Here is a 26,228-nt window from a genome sequence, read left to right on the forward strand (position 1 = left end):
TTTATAGTCGTTTCCATGGTGCTGTGTGGCTACATGTCTCTCATGCCTGATAAACCTTGTGCTTTCGCAGTCAGGCGTGTCCACAATAAGGTGGTGTTTAGTATGCACCGCAGGTCGCACAGCACCTGATGGAGATGTGAGATGTGAGATGTGAGCTGTACATCTTCTATGAAAACACAAATTAGCCGTTCATGAACGGAGACTTTAATCCTTTGAACTCTAGTAAAAGTGAAAACAGAATAAATGCAGGGACGGGAAAAAACAAACAAACAAAAAAACACTTTGATTTATCGCCTCCTCTTATAGTGTGTCAGTTTACAGGTCATGGACAAAAGTTAAAAAGCACAATTTCCTACAGCCCTGCTCACCTCATCAGACCCTCTTTACCTCTTACCTGCAACCCATGGGCCTGTTACCATGGAGACAGACAAACCCTCAGAGAGCATAATCTCACTGTTTCACCTGAACCTTTTGTGCCCTTATTTGCAACACAGTCTCTCAACTCCCAAGTGTTCACGTCTGCTCCTCTCATGTTCTCACCTTAAACATCTTAAACATACACTTTCTTCTGCAGAGGTTTGACTGTTGTTGATTCCCGTGATTTGTCTTTTATCTGTGAATGGGTGATTTGCACCAGTCTTATACAGCCATGACTCATGACACATGAAGCAGCCAGCAGTTGTGTTGATTAGCTTATCTGTCCAGTCGTGACTAAATCAACCAAACTTTTTTTTTTTTTTTTATCCCTGAAAGCAACAACTTGATGCTGTTGCATGTGGAGAATGAGCTGGAATAAAAAAAAATTATCACAGGGCCCAATTGCCAGATGATTTGGGGGGGGAAATGTTGTGTTGTGCAGGAAAATAATGTTTGTGAAAAAAAAAAAAAAACAGTAGGAATCCGTAAGTCAGAAGTGCTGCATAATTATTGTGTTTCATAAATTACGCCATTCGTGATTTGCAATTACGACTTGAAAATGATTAATTGCTCTGCCTTAATTACCAGGTAACTATAAATGAGTCTCCAGAAATAGAGGTCTATCATTCCTGGCTCAGAAAATGTCCAGTTCATAACTAACCTTGTAAAAGTGTGAATCAATGCACATATATTATATAGCTTATATATATATATGTTGCTTGCAGTTAAAGTGCAGTCATCTGTAAGACTGGTGTTAACCCTCTCATCCAACCTCCCTCAAGAAGCCAATAAGCATATTTCCCAAAATAACTTGAGAAATATGAGACTTTTTCTTCAATGTGGTTGTTTGCGTTTTATTGTTTTCCTTTGTCTTTTTTATTTTTTTATTTATTTCCTCATTAGTCCACTCACTCAGACTGTGTTTTCCGTCACTCTCCCCACAAATCCCTCCCACTGTGAGTATTCACCTCCTTGGTAGTGTCTTGTCCGCCCAAGCCCCGTTCCCAAAAATAGCGACACTGCACCCATTGTCTTCAGGGCTGCGATTAAGTGTACGGGTGGGGAAAAATGTCAGTTTTCATATCAACCTCCCTATCGTCACTCGGATGCATCTCGCACACCTGTGCGAGGTATTAAGTGAATCTGTTCACTCTTATCCTCCCTAATTACATCTTAGTTGGCTTTTCCTAACCACAGGGAGATCAATTACGATCTCTGTGTGCAGTGACATTCAAACGTTGTTGTTATTGCACTGCATTATGTTATTGACAGGGTAATTTATGTTTGAATGGCATTTAATAGGCCAATAATTGGGGCATTTGCGATTATATATGTGGGAGTAGATGAACGAGAGTAAGTTAAATATGTTCAACCGACGAGGCTTGAACTAAATTGTTAAAATGCAAAGAAGGGAGTTTTGTAGTGACATTTCAGAGAGAAGAGCATGACCACGTTTAACAAAACACAAGGCCAGGTAACCAGATGCCAAATGTCCTTGTTATTCAGTAAAAAAAAAACTAAGCAAAACAAAGCACACGTTGTCGTCTCTTTGTGTCTTGTTGTGGACGTCGTTGTCCTGTTGATGCGGCTGTTGTGTTCGTGTGCACTTATGTCCTCATTCAGTCAAAGTTCCTGTCACTGGAATCTTAAGTTCTGTCTCTGAAGTTATTTACAGTGAGGTGTCGTAACATGCTGGCCTTCATTTTGCCCAACACATTAAAGGAGACATATTATACACTCTTTCTCCAGCCTAGATCCCTGGGGCCTGTTTCACAAAGCAGGTTCAACAAACTCTCAGTCTAACCCTGACCCGTGGTAACTGACCGAGAGCTTAAGTTACCTCTCTCTGTGAAACAGGCTAGAGTTACTCCTCTTTCTCTGGTTTGACTTTACCTCCCTTTGTGAAATGGAAAACTCAGTTTCCCTCATTTCAGGGTTAACAGACTCAAGAGTTTTCACTAAACCTGCTTTGTGAAACAGGCCCCTGGTGTCCTAATGAACATGCAACATGCTTTGGTCAAAATACCTTAAGGATGAAGCACCACACAGCAGTTCAATCACTCTGCCAAAACAGCCCTGTTCAGAACGCTCGCTTTTGAGCGCCTGTCTCTTTAAATATGCAAATGAGACGCAGGAAACTACGAGTTAGCATTTTCAAAAGCCATCATTTGCCGACTCTAGCCGGCACATTACCGTCATATATAAAATGTAAATCCTCTGAGGCTGGAAGTTTGTGTAGAACTCTGTGCTGCACTGTGCAGCCAAGAATAGAAAACTTCACAGACTTCTGCTCTTCCCGATACTATTGCCCTGCGCCTGCACTGTTTTTTAGCGGAGCTCCACGGGGCAACAATTCCCGGAATGTCTCATTGTGACGTAGCAATGAGTGCAGAAGTCAGAACATCGCATGTTTTATCTCCTGTACTTAGACTAAGGCGGACCCAGAATCCCAAATATAAGTATTAATATGATTAAAGAAATTGATTTCGCATATATCCCCTTTAATATCAGCTCAGACATCTTCACTGCTCCCTGAAGAGAAGCTCAAGTTATATTGGATATTTTATTTTAGCTGGAGTTGCTACTGTGTTTAACAAACTTTACTAACAATCCTTTTGCTCTCTGACCGTCTCCGTCTGTCCGTCTGTCCGTCTGTGCGCCTGTCTCTCGTCTGTCCCCCCCCATCTCTTCCTCTCTCTCTCTTTTCTTTGTTTACTTGTTTCTTTGGCCCTTTCTCTCTGTCTGTCCCGTCCCGTGTTTCTTTGTCTCTGACCCCACTCCTCGCAGCGGGGCTGTGGATAAGGGTGGGCAGGGCGGCGCGGGGCCCTCTCTGGGGCCCAGCGACAGCGGGGGCGCGTGCTCTGCGACTGGGGAGGGGCCCAGTCGCAGTGACAGCGTTCGCAGCATGGTGACGGGCGGCAGCAAGGCTGGGCGCTGGCAGACGATCCAGAGCCACATGCATGCCGGAGGTCTGCGGTTTGGCAAGTGAGTGACGCATGGGGGGGGGGGGCGGGACAACACAGCAGCATGAAAAAATAAGGGTGTGCGAGTTTGGAAAAGCATCGTGTTCTGTCAAACACGGATGAAGCTGTTTTTGATGATGCGCTGTAAAGAGGAGCCAGCTGTTTCTCAGGGTGTCCCTGTGATGCACAAGTAACTCACTCTCTGCACTATAAAGAAGTCTTACATTCACAAATAGCAATTACAGTACGTCGATGATGCTTTGCTGATGCAAAATCCTGACTTTACGTCTGTCCAGCTCTGTCATGTTGAATAGAATAATGTGAGTTTTAAATGCTGCGCACACACAGTGACACGTTTTTACATCATAACTGGAGGTGGTGGAGTAAAGTGAGACAGCTGCAAGCAGATTCTGTGGATAAAAAATGACAAGAAGTGCCTGTGGAAAGTTTCAGAAACACAATTTTGTGTTTCACATGAATGTGGAGTTGAGCTGCTGCCGGAGACGTTTTCTGGATGCAGTCTGAACAAGTAGCATTATTTTAAAAGACATAATACAACACATAACTCAACAAAGTATCGTAGGAATAAAAAAAAAACATTCTTGCACAACTGAAGGTGAAGTGAGTGTGTGAGAGAGGGAGAGCTCAGAAGTCCACAGGGGGGCGATAGAAATGATGCACTGGAGCTTTAAAGATGGTCTTACGCACAGTAATTAATGGCGTTTTTCAACTACATTTCAATTATTTATTGAGTTTTTACTTTAGTTGAGTGCTTTATGGACTATGTATTTTCCTTTTGTGATTAGAGGGATGAGAAGGTGTCTGTCTGGCAAAATGGATTTCATTGCATTGACTGTACACATTATCTATCTATATCAGGGGTCTCAAACTGGCGGCCCGGGGGCCACATGCGGCCCCCCCACTTAATATCATGCTATAAAGAAAGCATGGCCCACGATCGTCTTTTAAACACAGTGTGTAGCTGAGGCACAGCTTCCAGCGAGGTGATAGAATATAATATATGTTTGCTAGCAATGTTTTTTATAACAGTGATAATAAGACATTTGGTCATAATTATCCCATTATTAAATGCATTATATACAACATTCAATTACATATATAAACACACTTGTTAGGGCCCCCGAGCCAATACATGTCTGTTTTTGATATTAATACATTCATTTTGCATCATAAATAGTATTATTAAGTATATGTGTGATATCATGATTCAATATTGTGAACAGTTGTTTTTTTACCCCACTTTTTGTTCTCTAGGCCGGCCCCCTCTTGACCACAATAGATGGTCATTTGAGTTTGAGACCCCTGATCTATATAGTGATAAACTAAACTACACAGATTTCCAGCACGATTCGGTTCACCACAACTCTACTCAACTTTCACCCTCTACCCTTTTTTTTTGGCTTTTCCATCAGTGATAGTACCTTGTACTTTTGTTTTACCTGCTCTGGCGAGGTTCCAAACAAGCTGATAGTAAAATGTGATGTCGTCAAACTGTCGGGCCACTGATTGATAGTGTCGGTAGAAATCAGACTGAACAATGCTGAACTGTAGATAAGTGCAAAAGACTGATAAACATGAAATAATCTGCAATATTTAGCAAGGGATTGTCTAAAATCTCATTATTTAACAGAGGAGTCCGGTGTATTTAGCGACGGCGCTGCTGAAAGTTGGCGATCCTGAGCCGAACCACAATCCATTCAGAACAAGTTTTTGTCCAGCGACTGTCAGAACGAGTCTGCGCTCCGGGTCAGAAAGGACTGAACAAATCTTTTTAATTCACTGATTCTAATGATTCAGTAACCCGAATAGAAGCTGCTCTCCTCGTCACTAGTTTGTGTGTTTCATGTATGAAACAACGTAATGGCAGTTTCGTGCGGCCGCGCTGTGAGAACTCACACGCCCACGTTGAGGAGTTACTATAGTACGGTGGCCGACAGGGGCAAACGCACTGCAAACCCCAAAACACCACAAAGTAACAAAACGCCAGCAAATAAGAAAACGCAGGCAAGTAAGAAAACACCGGATGGTTTGGTTTTCCATTGCTATAGTACGGTGGCCGACGGGGGCAAACGCACTGCAAACCCCAAAACACCAGCAAATAACAAAACACCAGCAATTAACAAAACGCCAGCAAGTAACAACACTCGCAGTGTTGGGCCAAAACTTTTTTTTTTTAATAAACTTTATTTAAACTTTTCCAGGACACATACACATATACAACATACCTCAAAGGGAATATAAAATTGCATCTCGTCATTTAGAAAGGATACCTCGATTGCATTTATTGCCTTGTTGTGATTGATTTGTTTGTCACTGACACTGACACTGTTGTATTTATTCTCAACAAAGCCTGGTGGATTTTATTTATGTTATTTTAGTTTTGATAAATAGATCGACGAGATGCAATTATATATTCCCTTTGAGGTATTTTGTATATGTGTATATTTGTACTGGAAAAGTTTGAAGAAAGTTTAACACTGCGAGTCAACAGGTTGGTCGAAGACCTGCACGACAGCGCCCCCCACAGACCCGGAGCACTTCCGTTTTGTTATTTGTTGGCGTTTTGTAACTTGCTGGCGTTTTCTTATTTGCTGGTGTTTTGGGGTTTGCAGTGCGTTTGCCTCTGTCGGCCACCATACTATAGCAATGGAAAACCAAACCGAGTAGAGTTGAGCCGTGCCAAGCCGAGTTGTGCTAAAACGGTATTGTGGCAAATGAGTTAAAGTTACTCAACATGTAATGATCAAGCATGTCTTGAATAGACGTCATAATACGGCATGTACTTCCTGTATTTTCTGGATGTATTCAAATAAAGACATTGAGAAATAATAATATATGGTGATTTCAGTAGCACACAAGAAATCTAATGGAGGCCCAAGACGTTTGCACAGTACTTTGTCAGCACAGTCAAAATGAATTCATGTTCCGATACAAGTGCCAATTTTCTGCAGTCGAGCAGTTTCAACCGTTTCAAAAGAAGCAGCTGTTCATAGAAGGAGATTATCCACAAACAGCTTGTTTATTCAGCCACGTTTTAAAGCTGTTGCATAAACAGCAGGAGAGCAGTTTTATCGGGACATTGATTCCTAAAAAACAAACAAACCTTTTCCTGAATGCGGTGTAATTTGTAACCAACATTTACTTGGACTGAACCTTTGTAAACTCCTAAGGAGGTGATTTTGTTTTTTGTAATCGGGTTTGTTTCACGGTCACACTGCAGATAAACACTTTCTGTTGATTATTACTGGACAGCGATAACGACGACTGATACTTTACACACAGCCAAAGAAGAAGTAGGTATTGTGCAGACATTATAACCAGTATATTCATAATTACTGTGCTACATGTTGATTAAAACCAAATTAACTGAAATGACAGCATCTCCTTGTGACCATCACTGTTTATCATGGTTTACGGGTCATTTATGGTCTAATTATTTCATTGCACCATAGTTATATAATTAATATTTTAGTGTCTGTTTGTCTTGCTGTGAGAAACATAACTGAAAAAGTAAAGAATTGATTTTCTATAGATACTGTAGATTGTAGCTCAATGAAGAAATTATGTTAAAGTTACCCATTACAACACAGAGCATTTCGGGTTTTTTTTTTTTGTTTTTCTTTGTTTGTTTTGTTTTTGGGGGCGTTTCAGGACAATGCACATTACTGAACACATACAAAAGTATATGTATGTAAATGCGCCAGATTATAGCCCAGGGGTGGGATGTTGATGTTGGAATAAACAGAACAAAATATATACATAATAAAACTAACTATACAAAACAGCATGTTTGGTTAGATCTAAGCCACGCTTTAACGTGGCTCTTGAAATTGGCCAGAGTGGGACATTCCCTTATAGTTTAAACCATTGGTTCTCACAGTGCGGCCCGGGGGCCAATGGCAGCCCACAGAAACATTTCTGGCGGCCCGCAATGAATTACAGTTGATAGTTTTAATCCAGGAGCTACTAAACTTGTTGAATGTTTATTGGACATTACTGGATACAGACCAATAAGTGTAAATTGTACAACTGAAATCTGGTCATTAAAATTATTACAAATGGGATTTCTTTCTGGGTTTTTTTTCGTTTTTTTTTTCCTTTGGCGGCCCTCAGTCCAACATTGGGTTCCTAAATTGGCCCTTGGCTTGCACCTGTGTCGGCCCTATAAGAATGTGCAATATATAGTGTCTTGTATATTTTCTTTTTCAGCAGAACCTACCTTTTTCACCAACTAAAAACTCAAGCAAAAAGTGCTCAAAATGTTTCAAATCAGATTGAATTTGTGAAATTTGTGACACTTCAAAGTTAATTTGGCTCGTTTTTTTATGAACAAAAATAAAAGAAATACGTCTACTTACTTTTGTGACCTCTGCAGAATTATTGCTACTTTATATCACTGCTAAAAAAAATGTCCAAGGCCTGAATATGTGACGTATAATCACAGCCCCAGGGTGTCCATATAAGGAGTTGTGTATTATTCTAGGGGTGAGCATTAGGGGTTAATCCAGTTCAATGGGAACTGAGCAGCCTTCACCAAGTCATACCCCCTTTCTCTATTATTATTATTATTATTATTATTATCATGAAATGCATCATGAAAAACAACACAGACCAAAATGGCTGATGTGAACAAGGAGGCACAAGATCAGAGTCGTCAAATTCTTATTGAAGATCTCTGTGTGTATGTAAACTGCAGCCCCTCACATCCAGTCTTCTTTAATGTTTTGCCACAATTCAGTTAGAAAAATCAGCTGAATAGATTAATTAAAAAGTGCATTCTGAGGTCACTCTGCCATTCATTCTTTATTTGCTAATTGTGTATTTGTGAAACTGTGTCCTTGTTGAAACAAAACATAAAATAGAATTTTTAGTAAAAAAAAAAAAGGATGAATACTAACTGCTGAATACTAACTGCTTCATCAAATAATGAAATAATCAGTTTTAGCATGATGGTGCAGTATATGACCTTTCAACTACATGACCTGTGAGGATTTCAGTATAGAATATCTGGACTTAAATCTAATTTGCCTGTTATTCCTTCTCTTTTCTTGCTCCTTTTAACTCAAATTTGCCTGAATATCCATTTCTCCTCTGGAATTGGTTTCTATTTTAGGCCCTCGCCTAAAATCACTCCTCACCATTGTAACACACACACACCCCTTCCCTTTCTTCAGTGACTCCTGACTACTTGATCTTTTTTTTTTTTAACCCTCTTCAATTTTCCTTAATTATGCAATCATTCAAGGTTTACAGTGGTCTTAATTGACTTTCAGGCAAGAAGAAAATGTGGAAATAGCCCGATATGAGAGTAATGTGAAACAGTGAACAAAAGGGAGCTCATGTTCAGGATACTGTGTGAATGACTGGTGCCACACAATAGATACAGTGAACAGAAACGATGGACAGTATCAGAAAGCAGCACCAGACAATTCAAAGAACACTTTTGGACATTTTTATGCTAATTTTATGACACTCCCACATGTCCAGGCTAATTCCTCCATGAATCATGAACGCCAAATGTATTGGATTAGACTTAACTAGTCTGTATAATTTGGATGAAATGCTCATATGTTTGAATACCGGTAGTTAAAATTCATCTCTGTTCAAATATCCTCATGATTCATGATATATTTCACCAAAGGACAATACATTATGCAAAGTAAATTCAGTAAACTTTCATTTTTAACCTTGCCAAAATTTAAAAATACATGTTTATACGATTAAACTGTAAAAGTAGTTGTTCTTATGTTGCTTTATCACTTAACACTCGAAGCAATGCGAGTGATCCAACAGCCAACAACCACCTCCAGTTTGAAACATGTGACACACACACACACACACGCACACATTCTTGTACTTGCTGCATACTGAGGACCGGGTAAAAGTGCTGACAAAGTGAGGACCAGCATTTCCACTTTGTAAATCAACACAATTACAAATATCTACTTCATGAATGACATCTATAAAAAACTACTGGGTGCAGTACCATAAAATGTCTGCAGGTGGAGCCCCAGAGCAAAAAGTGTGTGAAACACCAGGGCTGGAAAACGGGGTTTTGTACCAAATTGAGTATAGCATGTTTACAACCTAAGGAAGTGATTTCAATGAAGACACAGTGAGGACCGGCCAAAATGTCCTCACTTTGTAAAAATGACCTCACTTTTTTGGTGAAAAACCCTCACTGGTCCTCAGTATGCCGCAAGTACAAGAACACATACACACACACTCTTAGCAACTGCACTGCATTTGTGACACAATATCAAGGTGTTGGAAGAATCTCAGCCACTGACTGGCTTTTGTGTGAGTAAGTGACATGAAAGGACAACAGTTTAAGACATCTGTGGTGGAATCTACTTCCTCTTTGCATTGACTTCCTATGTAAGATCATTTTTGAATACGAATTCTGAGAATTCTGTCGAAAAAAATCAGAAATATGACATTTAAGTCAGAAAAAGTCAGAATTCTAGGATTACAGTAAAAGTCTGGGAAAAATTCAGAATTCTGAGATTAAAGAACAAGTCAGAATTAATCAGACTTTAATGTTAGAATTGTGAGACTCAAGTTAGAATTCTGAGATTAAAGAAAAAGTCAGAATTCTGAGATTAAAGAACAAGTCAGAATTAATCAGACTTTAATCTCAGAATTGTGAGACTCAAGTTAGAATTGTGAGACTCAAGTTAGAATTGTGAGATTAAAGAAAAAATCAGAATTCTGAGATTAAAGAACAAGTCAGAATTATGACTTTAATCTCAGAATTGTGAGACTCAAGTTAGAATTCTGAGACTCAAGTTAGAATTCTGAGATTAAAGAAAAAGTCAGAATTCTGAGATTAAAGAAAAAGTATTTTTCTGAGATTAAAGAACAAGTCAAAAATAATCAGACTTTAATCTCAGAATTGTGAGACTCAAGTTAGAATTGTGAGACTCAAATTAGAATTCTGAGATTAAAGAAAAAGTCAGAATTCTGACTTTAATGTGAGATTTCATGCCATTTTATTGTGGCCCTGAAGAATTTTTATTTGGAACACTGAAGATGTGGGATATTTTGAAACGTATTTCAAAAAATACGTTTCATCCATTTCTTGGATGGGGGGGGGGGGGTTCATGTTCATGTTCTGCTGTTTCAGCAGCAAGAACATGACATGTTTTTTTCCATTGCTTGTAAGAGGAGGTGTGACAGTAAATACTGTGTTTACCTTTAAAATCTTTGGTTTTTCATGAACCGCAGCTTTCATTTTTGACTTTTATCAGAAGAAGCTGATGCTGAATTTCCACTGGGAGCCGCAATCCAGGCCCCGACAATTGCGGAAGTAGACTTTAATCTCCGTAAAACTTCAATCTGCTCAACAGAAAACAGCAAGATAACAATTCACATTTGGCAAGTTAGAATTATTATACACAACTAAGTAAATATTCACTGAGAGGCCTGTCTTGGAGAAAGACTCCAGTGGCCTGTAATTTGTTGGTTTATGTGTATTATCTGTATTTACTTGATCCAGCTTCCATTTCTGCATTTGTCTCCTGGCTCCCCAGTAGAGTCAGAGCCAAGGTTAACGCTGAAGAGAGGCTCTGCCTAACGCTCCACAACTCGGGGTCCGGGCCGTAAATCCTTCCCTCGCAGCATTAGCTCCCGACAGAGCTGCTCAGCACAAGCTTACAGTCATCAGGCAGAGCACAGTGATTGAGGGGAGGATAAGGGGTGAAGCACTATTACATGATTGTAAGAGTAGCAGACCGGTAATTAGGGAGCAGACTTAAAGAACGGTGATTCGAGGGGGTGTGGAGGTAGATTGATGGGGAGAGCTGAGGGTGAGGAAAAGATGAATGGATGGAGGAGATAGAGAGCAGTTCATCTCCAAGCCACAGAGGTAAAAAAAAAAAGAAGGGAAGAGTGGAGGAAACGGCAGGCGCTGTTTCAGGACCCAGGAGAGTCACAAGGGTGGAAGCGAAAGACAACAAAGCAAAAAGGTAGAGGCTGGTAATTAGGGAGAGATGTGACGTAGAGAGAAAGTGTTTTAAAACAGGCTCAGGTTAAGTGAGCGATACTCTGAGCTTGGCTCCACAGCAGAGGGTTATTTGTACACCAGCTGGGAGGAGAATAAATGAGTCAGAGGTGGAAAGTAACTAAATACATTTACTCAAGTTACTGTATTGAATACTTTTTTTTGTGTATTTTGTATTTTTTAAGTACAATTTAAAATCGGGATTTTGTATTTTACTCGAGTACGTATTGACTCAAGTATTGTACTTAGTTACTTTATAAATCCTATCCGTTACTGAGTAAAAATACAAATTCAGCACAATAAAGACCTACAGGGGGTAAAATATACACCAGAACCAGAGGAATGATGATGTGATTAGTACCTGCAGTGAAAAAGGAACTTTGGGGGAACATTCTGGGAACCTTTAGAGAACGTTCTCCAATAAAAACGTAATATCCTGTGTCGCGCCAGGCGTGAGCTGCAAAATAGTTTTGGATTTCTGACCCCTTGTCATATTTCTACTACCCTCACACCCCACGCAAAGTAACTAAGTAACTTTTACTTACAGTACATTTGAAATGAACTACTTTTTACTTCTACTTGAGTACATTTTCAGATGACTACTTTTACTTCTACTTGAGTAATATTTCATCAAAGTATTGGTACTTTTACTTGAGTACATTGAAACATTGTACTCTATTGGTTTCAGATGGATGGATGAATAATAATCATCTCTGCTCTTTTTTCTTCTTCTCCTTTTCCTTATTGATCTGTGATGTTGATTCTCTTTCCTTTGAACATTCACTAAAAACACAGATTTTTCACTCATTTCAGTTTTTTTGCCGCACATTATTTTTTGACTTAACATCAACATCATGTGTTGACTAAATACTTGTATTGCTTCTAAGACATTTAAAAAAAAATGTCGTACCTTGTGCTGTGTTATCTTGTTAGCTCTTTACTGGTGGACTCCCACATACGCATCGCATTAAAACCACTTGACAGTATAGGCAGACCTGACGTTTGCCGTTAGCTATCAGCTAACTACGTAGCAGCAACGACTCGCTTTTATCGCTAAAGGGAAGTCAGCTGTTCTTCACGATCCACTGCACTTTGTACAAAAAACCTTGGTTTGCACCTGTGTTGGCGTATTTGCATATAATAATACCTTCATTTGTATAGCACCTTTAAAAACAACAGTTTTTACATTACGTAACAATACATGCACACATATAAACAGTGACAATAAAACACATATTGAATTGATTTACACTGGTTACAAAGAAAGACAAATGAGATAAAAGAGATAAAAAGATATCATGATTTGATTGGCATTTTCTCAACTTTCTCAAGTGAAGAGAAGTTGATGCTTCCGCCGCGTATGTGTGAGTCCAACCTAACACCAATATCTGTCTACCTTGTTGTAACCATCTCCTCCCGTGTGTCTGCTCAGTTTCGGGGACCCTTCCCTGTCGTCCGCGTCCACCCTCGAGCACATCCCATCCTCGGCTGTGGCTCGCCCTCGGCCCCTGGTCCGGCAACAGAGTCTCCAACAGCCCCTCACTCACCAGCCGCCACCGGGTCCCAACGACCCCCCGGTCACGTCGCAGAGCCTGGGCCAGCTTCACACGGGCCCAGGCGCAGGTGGTCACCGCGGGGGCCCGCGGGGGGTCCGGGGGAGTCCGGCTGGAGCCTCCCGGTACAGAGGAGCAGGGACGGGCCGATCAAGGTCAAATCCGGGCAGCTGGGATCACATGATGGAGCAGATCCGCCACAGAGGGCTGGACGTCAAGTCATTTTTGTGAGTGTCATTAAGTTTTATTCTCTGTAAAATGATCCTTGACCCAGGACAAAAAAAAAAAAATGAATAGGAGACACCATTGATGATAAAAGTGTTGAAGGACTACTGCTTTTATCATCAGTGCTGCAATGTGCACCATGGACGTTATTATTGGACACGGCACTGATAGCTCTCGATTAATAAATCATAGGCAGCTGACGTTAGACATTTTTTACAGCATGTGGCCGTGTAACTGGAATAATCACGTTTTTCTCAGAGAATGAGAGGGTGAGGTAAAACTGCAAAAATCTAATCTGTTTAACAAATTGCTGCTGCCCAGTGATAAATTAAGATTAGCTTAAAGGTGCATTATGTAATAAATCTAAATCAACTGGCCATAAAATCCTCCTAATATGTCACAGAGACTCAGGAATAATGTTCATATAACAAACTGAACTCACCAACAACAACAGTACAGACAAAATATTTGCATTAAAAAAAATATTTTGCAGACTGCAAATCGTGTTTATGTTTTGAAATCATGTTTTGGCGTCATGTGGCGCCACCTACCGCCGCCTATCAATCATTGCAGTCTGTAGAGTCTCAGCTGCCGAGCAACCACGGGTTGCCAGTTACGTCAGAAAACGTAACTTAAAAGACCTCGGTATTTTGAATTTGAATGTAGTAACTGTTTTTGGCCACATTCATACATATGGCGCCTTTAAATGTAATTTTTAATGTTTTAATTTGTTGAAAGGATTCTGAGTTTGTCTAATGTCTCAAGTTTGACCTTAATCCATGTCCACACTTCGGATATAAACTAGTGACAAATGTAATTGAGTAGAAATAATAACCTGAAGATATACAAATGCAGTACGTACTGTAATTTCGGCTGCAAGGAGTCTCTCAGTGAAAATCATAGTAGTAGTTTAATGACATCTAGATGCAGTGTGGGATCTTGGGAATTGTCTTTACCACCACTGCTGATCAAACAACTCAATGGGCCTTTAGCTTGGAAGTGTTAGCAGAGAGGAAACATTCATTAGCTTAAATTGTAATACAGATTTCTATGGATTTAAAGGGCGTCGGGAAAGGTTTTGGTGAATCTAAGCACGCTACTCAACAAAATGGAGAACATTAGTCTTCTTGGTTTTACTGTGTAATGTAGAGTGAGAACAATTAAAGTCATAAAAAAAAAAAAGAAAAACCTAGATTCAAAAGAAATCGTCACCAAATAGTTACCAAGGTCACTCGAGCTGTTTTCAGATTCAGATTGTTTGAGGGACAGAGCACACACACACACACACACACACACAGAGCTCTCCTCCTCCACTTGACTTGAATGATAGATTACAGATTATGTGCTCTACAAAGCAGCAGCTGCACGTAAACGCCCCCCCCCCCCCCCCTTTCCATGACACTGGCACATATCCTCCTCTCACTCATCTGTACGCCTCTGTACTTTTTCTTTTTTTTTTTTTTTTTTGCATGTCTTCCCAGGCCCAGTGACCCTGTTGCCGCTGTGAATTTATCAGTCAAACAAAGCTGGCCACATACAGTATACACAGGGAGGTTGCATCGCCCATTGTCAACTGTCCTCATGAATCTCAGCAGACCAAAACGTGCCAGTCGTTGACCCTGCAGGGAAAGAAACTGTGGCCAGTGGGAATATTATGCATTTGCTATCAGTGGGCTATGACCAACCTAATTCATCACTTTCCACTTGTGTTCAGCGTGTCACTGTAGCAAGCGAGGCACTCGCATTTCAGATAAATAGAGCTGGCATTATGTTGTGATTCAGATCAGAGCATTCTGCTTCCAGTGTGCATGTCTTTTTTTACGGTCGTATGCACATCTGTGTTCATGTTATTGATGACTTCCATGCTGGTAATACCAAATCCCTAATGGGCAGCTAATATGTTCTTCTTCTTGTTCGGAATTTTGGACATAAGACCTATTTTCCAACTCAGCCGGTGTGATGGAGACGTCTGGAGACGTTTTCAAGAAATTTCATTCAGTTCTTCTAGTTGCCGAGTTTGCTGGTGCTATGGGTAGCGCAAGTCAATAGTATGTGCTAGCATGGCATTAGAAACACTCATACCGACTCCACAGTGCACCCAAGGCAAATCAATTGTAACGGCAGACTATCGATGTACATATCTGTGTTGATAGAATGTTTGAAATAAAACAAACCTTGCAATTTGAAGGATTTATGTCTCAATAGCAGCAGCAGCAGCGCGTCATACTTCCGGCAGCGGCGGACTGATTCAGCTGCCGGAAGTATAGTGCTGAGAAAGTAGTCCCTCAAAAATTCATGCGATGCGACGTTAGTTTTGTTTCAAATATTATTCTATCAACACAGATATGTACATCGATAGTCTGCCGTTACAATTGATTTGCCTCGGGTGCACTGTGGAGTCGGTATGAGTGTTTCTAATGCCATGCTAACTTGTATCATTGACTTGCGCTAGCCATAGCATCAGCGAACTCGGCAACTAGAAGAACTGAATGAAATTTCTTGAAAACGTCTCCAGACGTCTCCATCACACCAGCTGAGTTGGAAAATAGGTCTTATGTCCAAAATTCCGAACTATCCCTTTAAAGCAGTAATGCACTCCAGAGAAATGCAGGCAGGCAGGCTGGAAGGATGAATCAGGAGAGTGAGATGAGCGCGGAAGATCAGGAAAATTAGTGAAACACAAAAAGAATTGTACCTTAAAAAAAGATTTCTTGAATTTATCCAGTTCACATTAGCTTATACTTTAGAGAGATGAGTATTAGAGGTCGATCCACAGTGGATTTTTAAATGCGGATAGAATAACAGCCTGAAGCATGAAAAAGCACAGAAATCATCAATCAATGTCATGATAATCCAAGAATATATACATTAAAATATTAACAAGATAAAAGACCTAGGAATGTTTTGGAGAATATAAATGATATTATATAGTTTGTGACATTTACGATGTTCCTTGTATGCATTAGCAGCAGGCGTTTGGTTTGTGCACTGCATGTGTGTTTGTAGAAATAAAGAATGCACATTCCTCTATAGCTCACATGTGCTGGATATTTTTTTTATATATTTAATCATGAAACGGTTTGTGTCATGCTGTCTTTACAAGGATGTTTTCGTCATAAATCATCAGGGGGAAAATCCCATTTTGTGTCCCTTAAATGAACAGTTATAGCCAGTGACCTATGATTTGCGCTCGGCGTGCTAAGACCCAGTAGCGTGTCTGTGGAGCGTCCATGCAGAGCGATGATCTGTGTCTCCACATGACGGGTAGAGGCAAACGCATCCCTTGCCGCGATCAGAGCCAGTGTCTGCAGATACCAAAATGTCTTATCGGAGCTGAATAATGGGCTAAAACTTTGAATTGGTCGACTTCTAATGTCTACGATCGTCCATTTGTCATCATCATCGTCGCAAGATTTAATTTTTCTGATTTTGAAAGATACTCGATTACTGTTTCACATTGTCAATTATTAACCTTCTCTAACCTTATTCCATTAGAAGCCAGCTTCTTTCAGTCTTTGCCTCATGAAACTGGCATTCAAACCAAGGCAGTATAAGGAAATTGACCTTGATCTGTTTGTGTCATAAAACGCGAAATAAAGAATATACATAAAAGGATGTCCTTGAATCGGCACAGAAAAGGAAGGAAGAGTTTTATATTATTGCAACTGTGAATTACAAGGTTAGTTGTGGGCAAATGTTTATTTGTTCAGGTCACTACTTGGCTTCTCAAATTTATGGCGCATCATTCTTTAGTGGGACGTTATTGAAATGACTGCAGGCATGTTAGGGAGGAAGAATAACTGCTGTAAATCTATGAGATGCTTTTTGGTCAAGTCACTTTTCAATTTTAACTTTTGCTCTTTCTTTCTGGTGTTTTTTGTTTTGTCTGCATGTCATTTCAGTGACTTTGATTTTTATCCCTTCAATAATCCAAACTCTTCTTGTAGACGTTGGCTTCCCTTTCATGTATTTGTCTGTGAAACTGATAGCGGATGATGATAAAGCCATGGCAACAGTGTTTCTCTACTCTCTTCTCCTTGTGATATTCATTTTATTCAAAATATTTAATAACCACTATATCTGGAGTGGATTAAAAAAAAACGTCATGAGAATGTATTCTTGCTCTTGTACGAGCCCACGCTATTCAACGTTGCGTTATTGAATCTCATATATTTGAACAAAGAAGTGTAAGCAGAGGCATTGTATGGATGTTTTTAATACATTCTCATGTATCATGGGCTTAGTAATGATGAATATCACATTTAATTCCCTGTAGTGAAGACGACTGGTAAATAGACACCAAGGGCCAATTCCAATTCCTATCTTAACCCTCAATCTTAACCCTCAAGCTCAACCCTTAATCTTAACTGGCCCTCAAAACCAAGTGTTGAGGGTTATTTTCTCACTTAGAAATGGGACACCCCTTAAATGCAGATACGTCTTCAGACTGTAGGGGGCAGAATAACGCGAAAGCTGCGTCCAGTCTGTCAACTCCAAAAAAGAAGAAGAAGAAGAACACATTTACCTCAGGATTATTTATTACGATCCGTTTGTCAGTCAAGTTATTAGGTTGTCAGTTAGTTATAAGATGATACTCATACAAATACCACAACCACGGACATATTCAGCTGACAGTTACCACACACCACGACTTATTGAAAAGTAAACCATAACAAACGATCGCTTGTCCGCACCGGCCGGCTATTGACAAAAGATCGTAGAATAAAAATAAATGTTACGCAACAATGACTTCAGTAATCCATAATATGGGCCTAAACTAAGATAATACAATGGTTTTCATCATTTTTATATCTCTATTAACAAATAAAATACTTAATTTGTATCGCACTCGCTTCGCTGCTTTTGACGCCATCTTTATGTGAAAACACGCAATGCATTCTGGGTAGCCCTTGCTCCCAAGGGTGGTCTCGGAAAATCTCAATATTGAGGGCGATACAGCCCTTAAACTTGCCCCTCAACTTAATTTTTCTGAGAATCGGGACAGCACTTGCACTAGAGGGAGCGCACATTTTTGAGATTGAGGGTTAAGATTGAGGGTTAAGCAAGGAATTGGAATTCACCCCAAGTCCATGGGTACTTCATATAAGATCAACACATCAGTGTTAAAGGGCCTAGTGGGGACAGAATATAAAGTGACACCAAAACCATTGGTTTGTCCTGTGTCAAACTGCTCATGCTACACATGATGACTTTTTCGATGTTACACGTGCAGTGTGTAAGGATTAGTGACATCTAGTGGTGAGACTGCAGAATGGAACCGAGTCCTTCATTTCCCAAGTCAAGTCAAGTTTATTTATAAAGCACATTTAAAAAAAACAACCTCAGTTGAACCAAAGTGCTGCACAGTTATTTGAATACAATATAATCACACACAATATGATAGGGGTAGTTCATTCAGTTTCTGCCAATGAACCATCCAGGAATGTAAAACACTGGACATTTAAACAATAATAGGAACAGACAGTAAAACTCTGTGGTTCATGACCATCACCATGTTAGTTCATGTTTGGAAAGTAATTGAAAAAAAAACTGGTACACAAAATAGCAAGTAAAATGTGTGCGGTAACAGTGTGTTTTCTTCATTCACCCCAGAGCACACTGGTGTGGTTGAGATAACACTGCAATGTCAAGTTTGGACTGAATATTTGTTCCAATTAAATAGTGTCCTCACAACAGTCTACTACCTCTCTCCCTCTGTCTTTGTTCATGAACTGAATGTGTGCTGTGTTCGTGTGTGTGTGTGTGTGTGTGTGTGTGTGTGTGTGTGTGTGTGTGTGTGTGTGTGTGTGTGTGTGTGTGTGTGTGTGTGTGTGTGTGCTCTTCTACCTCCACTTGTCTACATACCTGTGTTGGTCTTGTGTTGTTTTGTTTGTCCAGTGAGGGGAAGATGGTTGTTTTGTCTCTAGCAATCGGGCTGGCTGAACAGGATGACTTTGCCAACCTCCCAGACCTACAGGAGGCGCCAGCGAGCAAAGAGAATGAAACCACACCTGAAAAGAGGTAACTCGAGAAAGAATGAGAGAGAGAGATGAGGATGAATTATGAGTTATAGTCAGACTCAAACAGGAAAACAAGTAGCTGTTTGCAGAGGTGGAAAGTAACGAAATACATTTATTCAAGTTACTGTATTTAATACTTTTTTTGTGTATTTTGTATTTTTTTAAGTACAATTTAAAATCAGGATTTTGTATTTTACTTAGTTACTTTATAAATTCTATCAGTTACTCCATCCATCCATCCATTATCTACTGCTTTATCCTCCACCAGAGTGTCACGGGGGGTGCTGTGCCTATCTTAGCAGACATTGGGCGACAGGCGGGGTACACCCTGGACAGTTCGCCAGTCCGTCGCAGGGCCACATATAGAGACAAACAACCATTCACTCACACTTACGGTAAATCTAGAGTGACCAATTCACCTAATCCCCATATTGCATGTTTTTGGACTGTGAGAGGAAGCCGGAGAACCCGGAGAAAACCCACGCACACACGGGGAGAACATGCAAACTCCTTGCAGAAAGGCCCTTGTTCTGAAGTTGTTCCAAATGGGGCTCGAACCCAGGAACCCGGGTCTTCTTGCTGCAAAGGCAAGAGTGCTAACCACTACACCAACCGTGGGCCCACCCTGTAAATTATAAAGCGTTATTATATTAATGCTTAAATTACATTAACGGCCCCTCCGACCACCACTATCATACATACATCCAATTGCATGTTTTTTCGAACTGTGGGAGGAAGCCGGAGAACCCGGAGAAAACCCACGCACACACGGGGAGAACATGCAAACTCCTTGCAGAAAGGCCCTTGTTCCGAAAGTTGTTCCAAACGGGGTTCGAACCCAGGAACCCGGGTCTTCTTGCTGCAAAGGCACTACACTACACCAACCGTGGGATGAGTATATGAGTTGATCTAAAGATTTTTTTTTTTTTTTTATAGCCAGTATTGTGTTTTCCTCTCATTTTCCCCCCCTGCTTCACATATTCTCTATCATTGTGTTGTGCTTCCCTCGTATTCTCCGCCCATGCCTTTTGTAAGTCAGCTTAATTGACCGCAGTTCTTTGTTCTTTCATCTTTGAGTTGTACAGAACACAGTACCCACATTATTTAGAATTGAGCTTCCGCACATGAAACACTCGTCTAAGAATATGCCAACTTCTCATCTACACCATCATCTCGCAGAAGCTTTGTGAGACAAAACACAATCTCGCAGACGGCGAACAAATGTCCTCTTATTGTGTCAGACTGTCTGAGGAAGAATATAGTTTTTAACCCACGAATCTTGATTTATAAATCCAGGCCTAATCCTCCTCCCCGCATTGTTGCTTCTCTGCAAAGCATCCAAGTGTGTGCTTCTCTAACTGGGTCATCTGTGAGTTTGTGCTTGATAGAAATATCGCTCTCGTGGAGGAAAACGAACGCGATAAATGTGCCTTCCTTTTTTTTTGTGGATAGTGGAACAATTGTGCGGTGGCCGACAGGGGCAAACGCACTGCAAACCCCAAAACACCAGCAAATAAGAAAACGGCAGCAAGTAACAAAACGCCAGCAAATAAGAAAACACCAGCAAATAAGAAAAGGCCAGCAAATAACAAAACGGAAGTGCTCCGGGTCTGTGGGGGCGCTGTCGTGCAGGTCTTCGACCAACCTGTTGACTCGCAGTGTTGGGCCAAAACTTTTTTTTTTTTTACTTTTCCAGTACACAGAACACCTCAAAGGGAATATAAAATTGCATCATTGCATTGCATTTAGAAAGGATACCTCGATTGTAACCTTGCCTTTATTACCTTGTTGTGATTGATTTGTTTTCACTGTTGTGTTTATTCTCAACAAAGCCTTGTAGATTTTATTTATTTTATTTTGAGTTTTGATAAATAGATCGACGAGATGCAATGTTATATTCCCTTTGATGTATTTTGTATATGTGTATATGTGTACTAGAAAAGTTTAAATAAAGTTTATTTAAAAAAAAGTTTTGGCCCAACACTGCGAGGCAACAGGTTGGTCGAAGACCTGCACAACAGCGCCCCCCACAGACCCAGAGCACTTCCGTTTTTTTATTTGCTGGTGTTTTGTTACTTGCTGGCGTTTTCTAATTTGCTGGTGTTTTCTTATGTGCTGGTGTTTTCTTATTTGCCGGTGTTTTCTTATTTGCTGGTGTTTTCTTATTTGCTGGTGTTTTCTTATTTGCTGGTGTTTTGGTGTTTGCAGTGCGTTTGCAGTGCGTTTGCAGTGCGTTTGCAGTGCGTTTGCAGTGCGTTTGCCTCTGTCGGCCACCGTACAATTGTGATCATATCTATGCTTTCCAAATCTAATGTGAACATGTTCAAAGGTCAGTCATGGGATGAGGAGCAGTTTACCTCTGTCATCTGCGCTGAGGTCTGTCAAAGCACCTCACTCTAATCACAGCCAGTCAGTGAGCCTTTACCCGGAGGGGTCGCGTGGGCTAAGTCTAGTGTCCTTCCTCACCTAATAACAGCTCTCCATCATCATCTCTGTCCATCTCTCTCCTCTCGTCTCTCTCTCTGTCTGTGTTGTTACCCAGTAAGCTCATTGTGTCTGTCTGCTGCCGTGCTCCTGGCTGTTTTCAAGGAGCCTCAGCAGACCAAGAACAATGGGATGATCCCGGCAAGAATATATGTGACAAGACAAGACACTGTCACACAGTAAAAGAGAGAGAGACACACACACACAGAGAGAGAGAGAGAGAGAGAGAGAGAGAGAGAGAGAGAGAGAGTGGGGAACCTTTGCTCTCAGCTTTCTAGAGAAATATGTTGCGAGACAAAAATAGAACCTTCCACAGAGATTTCAGATTCTCTTGTTTTATTAATGATATCAAATACAGCTCGGAGCACAAATATTCACAAAGACAAAATCTGATTAAAACAGAATGGAAATGATAGGATAAAACTGTATAAAAGGCTGTGTGTGTGTGTGTGTGTGTGTGTGTGTGTGTGTGTGTGTGTGTGTGTGTGTGTGTGTGTGTGTGTGTGTGTGTGTGTGTGTGTGTGTGTGTGTGTGTGTGTGTGTGTGTGTGTGTGTGTGTGTGTGTGTGTGTGTGTGTGTGTGTGTGTGTGTGTGTGTGTGTGTGTGTGTGTGTGTGTGTGTGTGTGCGCGCTTTATGTAGGTCAGATCTATGTTTGTTCAGTCAACTCCTCTATATATGGACAGTAAACAAACAAACTATACCGATTCAGATAAGTATATTTAATTTAATTTAGCCTCAATGTGAACTTTAATTGTGCATCATAATCATCATTCAAATCATTGTCAAATGATTTCACACGGTGCTGATTAAGTCTATTGGCTGAGATGTCTCTAACTCGTGGCGAACATCGGCCTGTCCGATGGGGGTTAGGGTTGGTCTATGGCAGTGCTTGACTGCCGTGAGTCACTCGCTGGCCTGTGGCTAGGTGGGCGCCCGGGTGGAGACATCCTGGCCTCGGGCCATGAGCGGCCCCCGGTGCAGACGGCTTCCTGTGATGGTGTTTCCTGATTGGGCTCTTCTGTATCCAGCAACACATTTCATATATTCTTTATCTTTTAATTGTATGAAAAGTGCTTTATAAATAAAGTTATTATTATTATTATTATTATTATCATTATTATTATTATCAGGGTCCCACGGTTGGTGTAGTGGTTAGCATTCTTGCCTTTGCAGCAAGAAGACCCGGGTTCCTGGGTTCGAGCCCCGTTAGGAACAACTTCGGAACAAGGGCCTTTCTGCAAGGAGTTTGCATGTTCTCCCCGTGTCTGCGTGGGTTTTCCCTGGGTTCTCCGGCTTCCTCCTACAGTCCAAAAACATGCGATATGGGGATTAGGTGAATTGGTCACTCTAAATTGACCATAAGTGAATGGTTGTTTGTCTCTATATGTGGCCCTGTGATGGACTGGCGAGCTGTCCAGGGTGTGACCCCGCCTGTCGCCCTATGTCTGCTGAGATAGGCACAGCACCCCCCGCGACCCTCTGGTGGAGGATGAAGCGGTAGATAATGGATGGATGGATGGATTATTATTATCAGCTCTATACACAACTCAGTAGCAGAGTTTAGATCACCTGACAACATTCTAGTACAGAGGAAGTGATTTTGTTTTATGTCGAGACAGACAGACAGAGGCAAGATGCCTGCAAACAGGTTGGAGGAATACTGAAAACGCATAAGAAGTGCCCACAAACAGTTTCTGTAGTGAATTATTCTGCTCAACACCAGAAACCAGCCCAGCCAAAAATCACAGAAATGTACGCACTGCAACTTTAAATCACCTTTCTTCCCCATGCTTTGTTCGACCCTCAGCAGCAGCGTGTTGAACAGGTGTGTCTAATAAAGTGAGTGTAAAATACAAGTAGTGATGTCAGCTCAGAGGCTTATTAGAGCTTTGCAGCTTCTATTTTTTTACCACTTGACACTTATGTGAAACAGTTTTATTTAATACCTGCTTCTTTTTTTGTACGTGCTCTAAGAAAGATAGGGAACCTCCAGTGAAATCAAAACAGAGTTTGTTATTGTGTCAAATCTTAATCTGTGATTTGGGGTAACTGCTGCTGTAATAACTCAAGCTGTCAGGTATTTATTACATCTCTGAGATCAAACCTATTAAATCACCAGTGTTGTGATCATCCTTGATTATATTTATATGATTGTCAGAGGACACATTTTTCCCTCTGTGTTAAGTGAAAGATCCTAAGTGCTTAATGTGAGACGATGCCTTTTTATGTAAGCCTTGGGCCATTGTGGTTGTCTGGCCAATGCCCTGTGGAACGACTGGACATAATCACCCACCTGCAGATAACAAGGATAAAGCTCTGAAGCCCCTTTTTTCTATATTTTTTTATTATCTGGGAAAGCTGTTGTTGTTGTGCAGCACGGCTGCATCTTTAATGAGCTCAGAGATTCCCTTACACACACACAGAAGACGCAACAGGAAAATAAACACGAGCGTGTGTTAGTGTGTAAAGGCTTTATCATGAAGAACAGTTTCTGAAATGGGGAAATACCAAAGTGCACAAACAGACGATCATTGACGGGATCATTTACCGTGAGTCTGAATATACATCGGGTTTGTTGATCATCCTGCTTTTTCAGTACTTGCATAGGTCACAGATACTGACGAATTTCAGCAGGATTTTCTGGTTCCTCTGTGGTGTAACGAGCTGTGTCGGCGTGTTTGACCGTTCACAGCCTCCAAATGAGAATTAGGTGTTGGTTTTGAGAAGCTGTTGGCTCCGGTTGGAAACTCACACAAACAATCTCCCGACGGGTGAAATCAGTCAGACTGTGAAGTGAGCCATAAACACCTGCTTACAGACATTCTGGGCCAATTCCAATTCCTATCTTAACTCTCAATCTCAACCCTCAAGCTTAACCCTTAATCTTAACTGGCCCTCAAAGCCAAGTGTTGGGGGTTATTTTGTCACTTAGAAATGGGACACCCCTTAAATGCAGATACGTCTTCAGACTGTAGGGGGCAGAATAACGCGAAAGCTGCGTCCAGTCTGTCAACTCCAAAAAAGAAGAAGAAGAAGAACACATTTACGTCAGGATTATTTATTACGATCCGTTTGTCAGTCAAGTTATTAGGTTGTCAGTTAGTTATAAGATGATACTCATACAAATACCACAACCACGGACATATTCAGCTGACAGTTACCACACACCACGGCTTATTGAAAAGTAAACCATAGCAAACGATCGCTTGTCCGCACCGGCCAGCTATTGACAAAAGACCGTAAAATAAAAATAAATGTTACGCAACAATGACGTCAGTAATCTATAATATGGGCCTAAACTAAGATAATACAATGGTTTTCATCATTTTTATATCTCTTTTAACAAAGAAAATACTTAATTTGTATCGCACTCGTTTCGACGCTTTCGACGCCATATTTCTTATGTGAAAACACACAATGCATTCTGGGTAGCCCTTGCTCCCAAGGGTGGTCACGGAAAATCTCAATATTGAGGGCGATACAGCCGTTAAACTCGCCCCTCAACTTAATTTATCTGAGAATCGGGACAGCACTTGCACTAGAGGGAGCGCACATTTTTGAGATTGAGGGTTAAGATTGAGGGTTAAGCAAGGAATTGGAATTCACCATCTGTCCATGTTCTTGTCCCTCGTCAGTTTCTTTGGAAAATACACTCCCTATCATTCGGCATGGTGTTCTTTTCTTCCCCCTTATGTGCAGTTCATGCAGTTGATTCAAATGCTTTTTTAAACGCTGCTATTTATAGCTGCATTCATCTATAATTTTTCATAAAATTAAATTACTGGCATCACTTGCGGTGTGCGTTCTAGCTCCATTTATGCTGTTGTTTTCATTTACATTGCACAGCTTTGACTGTTTTATTTACTCTCACCGTTGTAGTTTTAGTTGCATTGATCCAAATGTGCATCTAGACGACAACCATAACCTGCATCCCCCGCCAAATGTGGTCATTTACCGCTGAAGTTTATAGAGACAAACGTAACCAAAAAACATCACTTCATCATTGCTTGGAACAAATGAATCCACACATCTGCCAGTGTTGTGTTTGGCACTTGTTTTACTGCCCCCAAAGCTGTCAAATTGAAGAATATTGCCAAATCCCCAAGCATTTGGCCCCCTAATGAGCCAGGGATTCAAACACTGGGTTAATGTATTGAGGATGTATGTTTTCTTCCTGTCTGAACCTGAACTCCAGCTTCCTCCTACAGAATATATGTCGATTGGGATTTAGGGCGATGGTTGTTCACTGGTAGAGTGAGTGTTCTTTGGTTGTTGGTTCGATTCCCAAAACAAAAATGAACCACAAAATGAAAATACACAAAAAAATATTGATTTAATCATTCAAAAATATTCTATTTTATTTATTTGATGTGAAATACAGTTTTTGTTTGCTACAAGTCTTTTTGCGTTTGTGCTGTGATTTTTGTTTGTGTTTCTGATCATGTGTGGGCCTTAAGAAGCTGCCTGCTGATTGGCTAATTAATTTTGGAGCGACAGCTCAATGGTCCAGAAGTTATAATTGATACTAAGAATTAGAATTAT

The 26,228-nt window shown here is 40.7% G+C and overlaps 1 protein-coding gene across 1 annotated transcript in view; it reads left to right on the forward strand.

Annotated features, from left to right (window-relative positions):
* The window catches only part of syt7b (synaptotagmin VIIb), a gene marked incomplete at both ends in the record, with an annotated part of 135,453 nt that overhangs the window by 78,748 nt on the left and 30,477 nt on the right, over window positions 1-26,228 (forward strand). The window contains 2 exons of the mRNA XM_083891540.1: window positions 12,836-13,183; window positions 19,080-19,202. Coding sequence (XP_083747666.1) covers window positions 12,836-13,183; window positions 19,080-19,202 — 471 coding nt within the window. The remainder of the gene's footprint in view (window positions 1-12,835; window positions 13,184-19,079; window positions 19,203-26,228) is intronic.

This window comes from Microchirus variegatus (genome assembly GCF_963457635.1).
Source record: "Microchirus variegatus genome assembly, chromosome: 6".
Taxonomy (NCBI): domain Eukaryota; kingdom Metazoa; phylum Chordata; class Actinopteri; order Pleuronectiformes; family Soleidae; genus Microchirus; species Microchirus variegatus.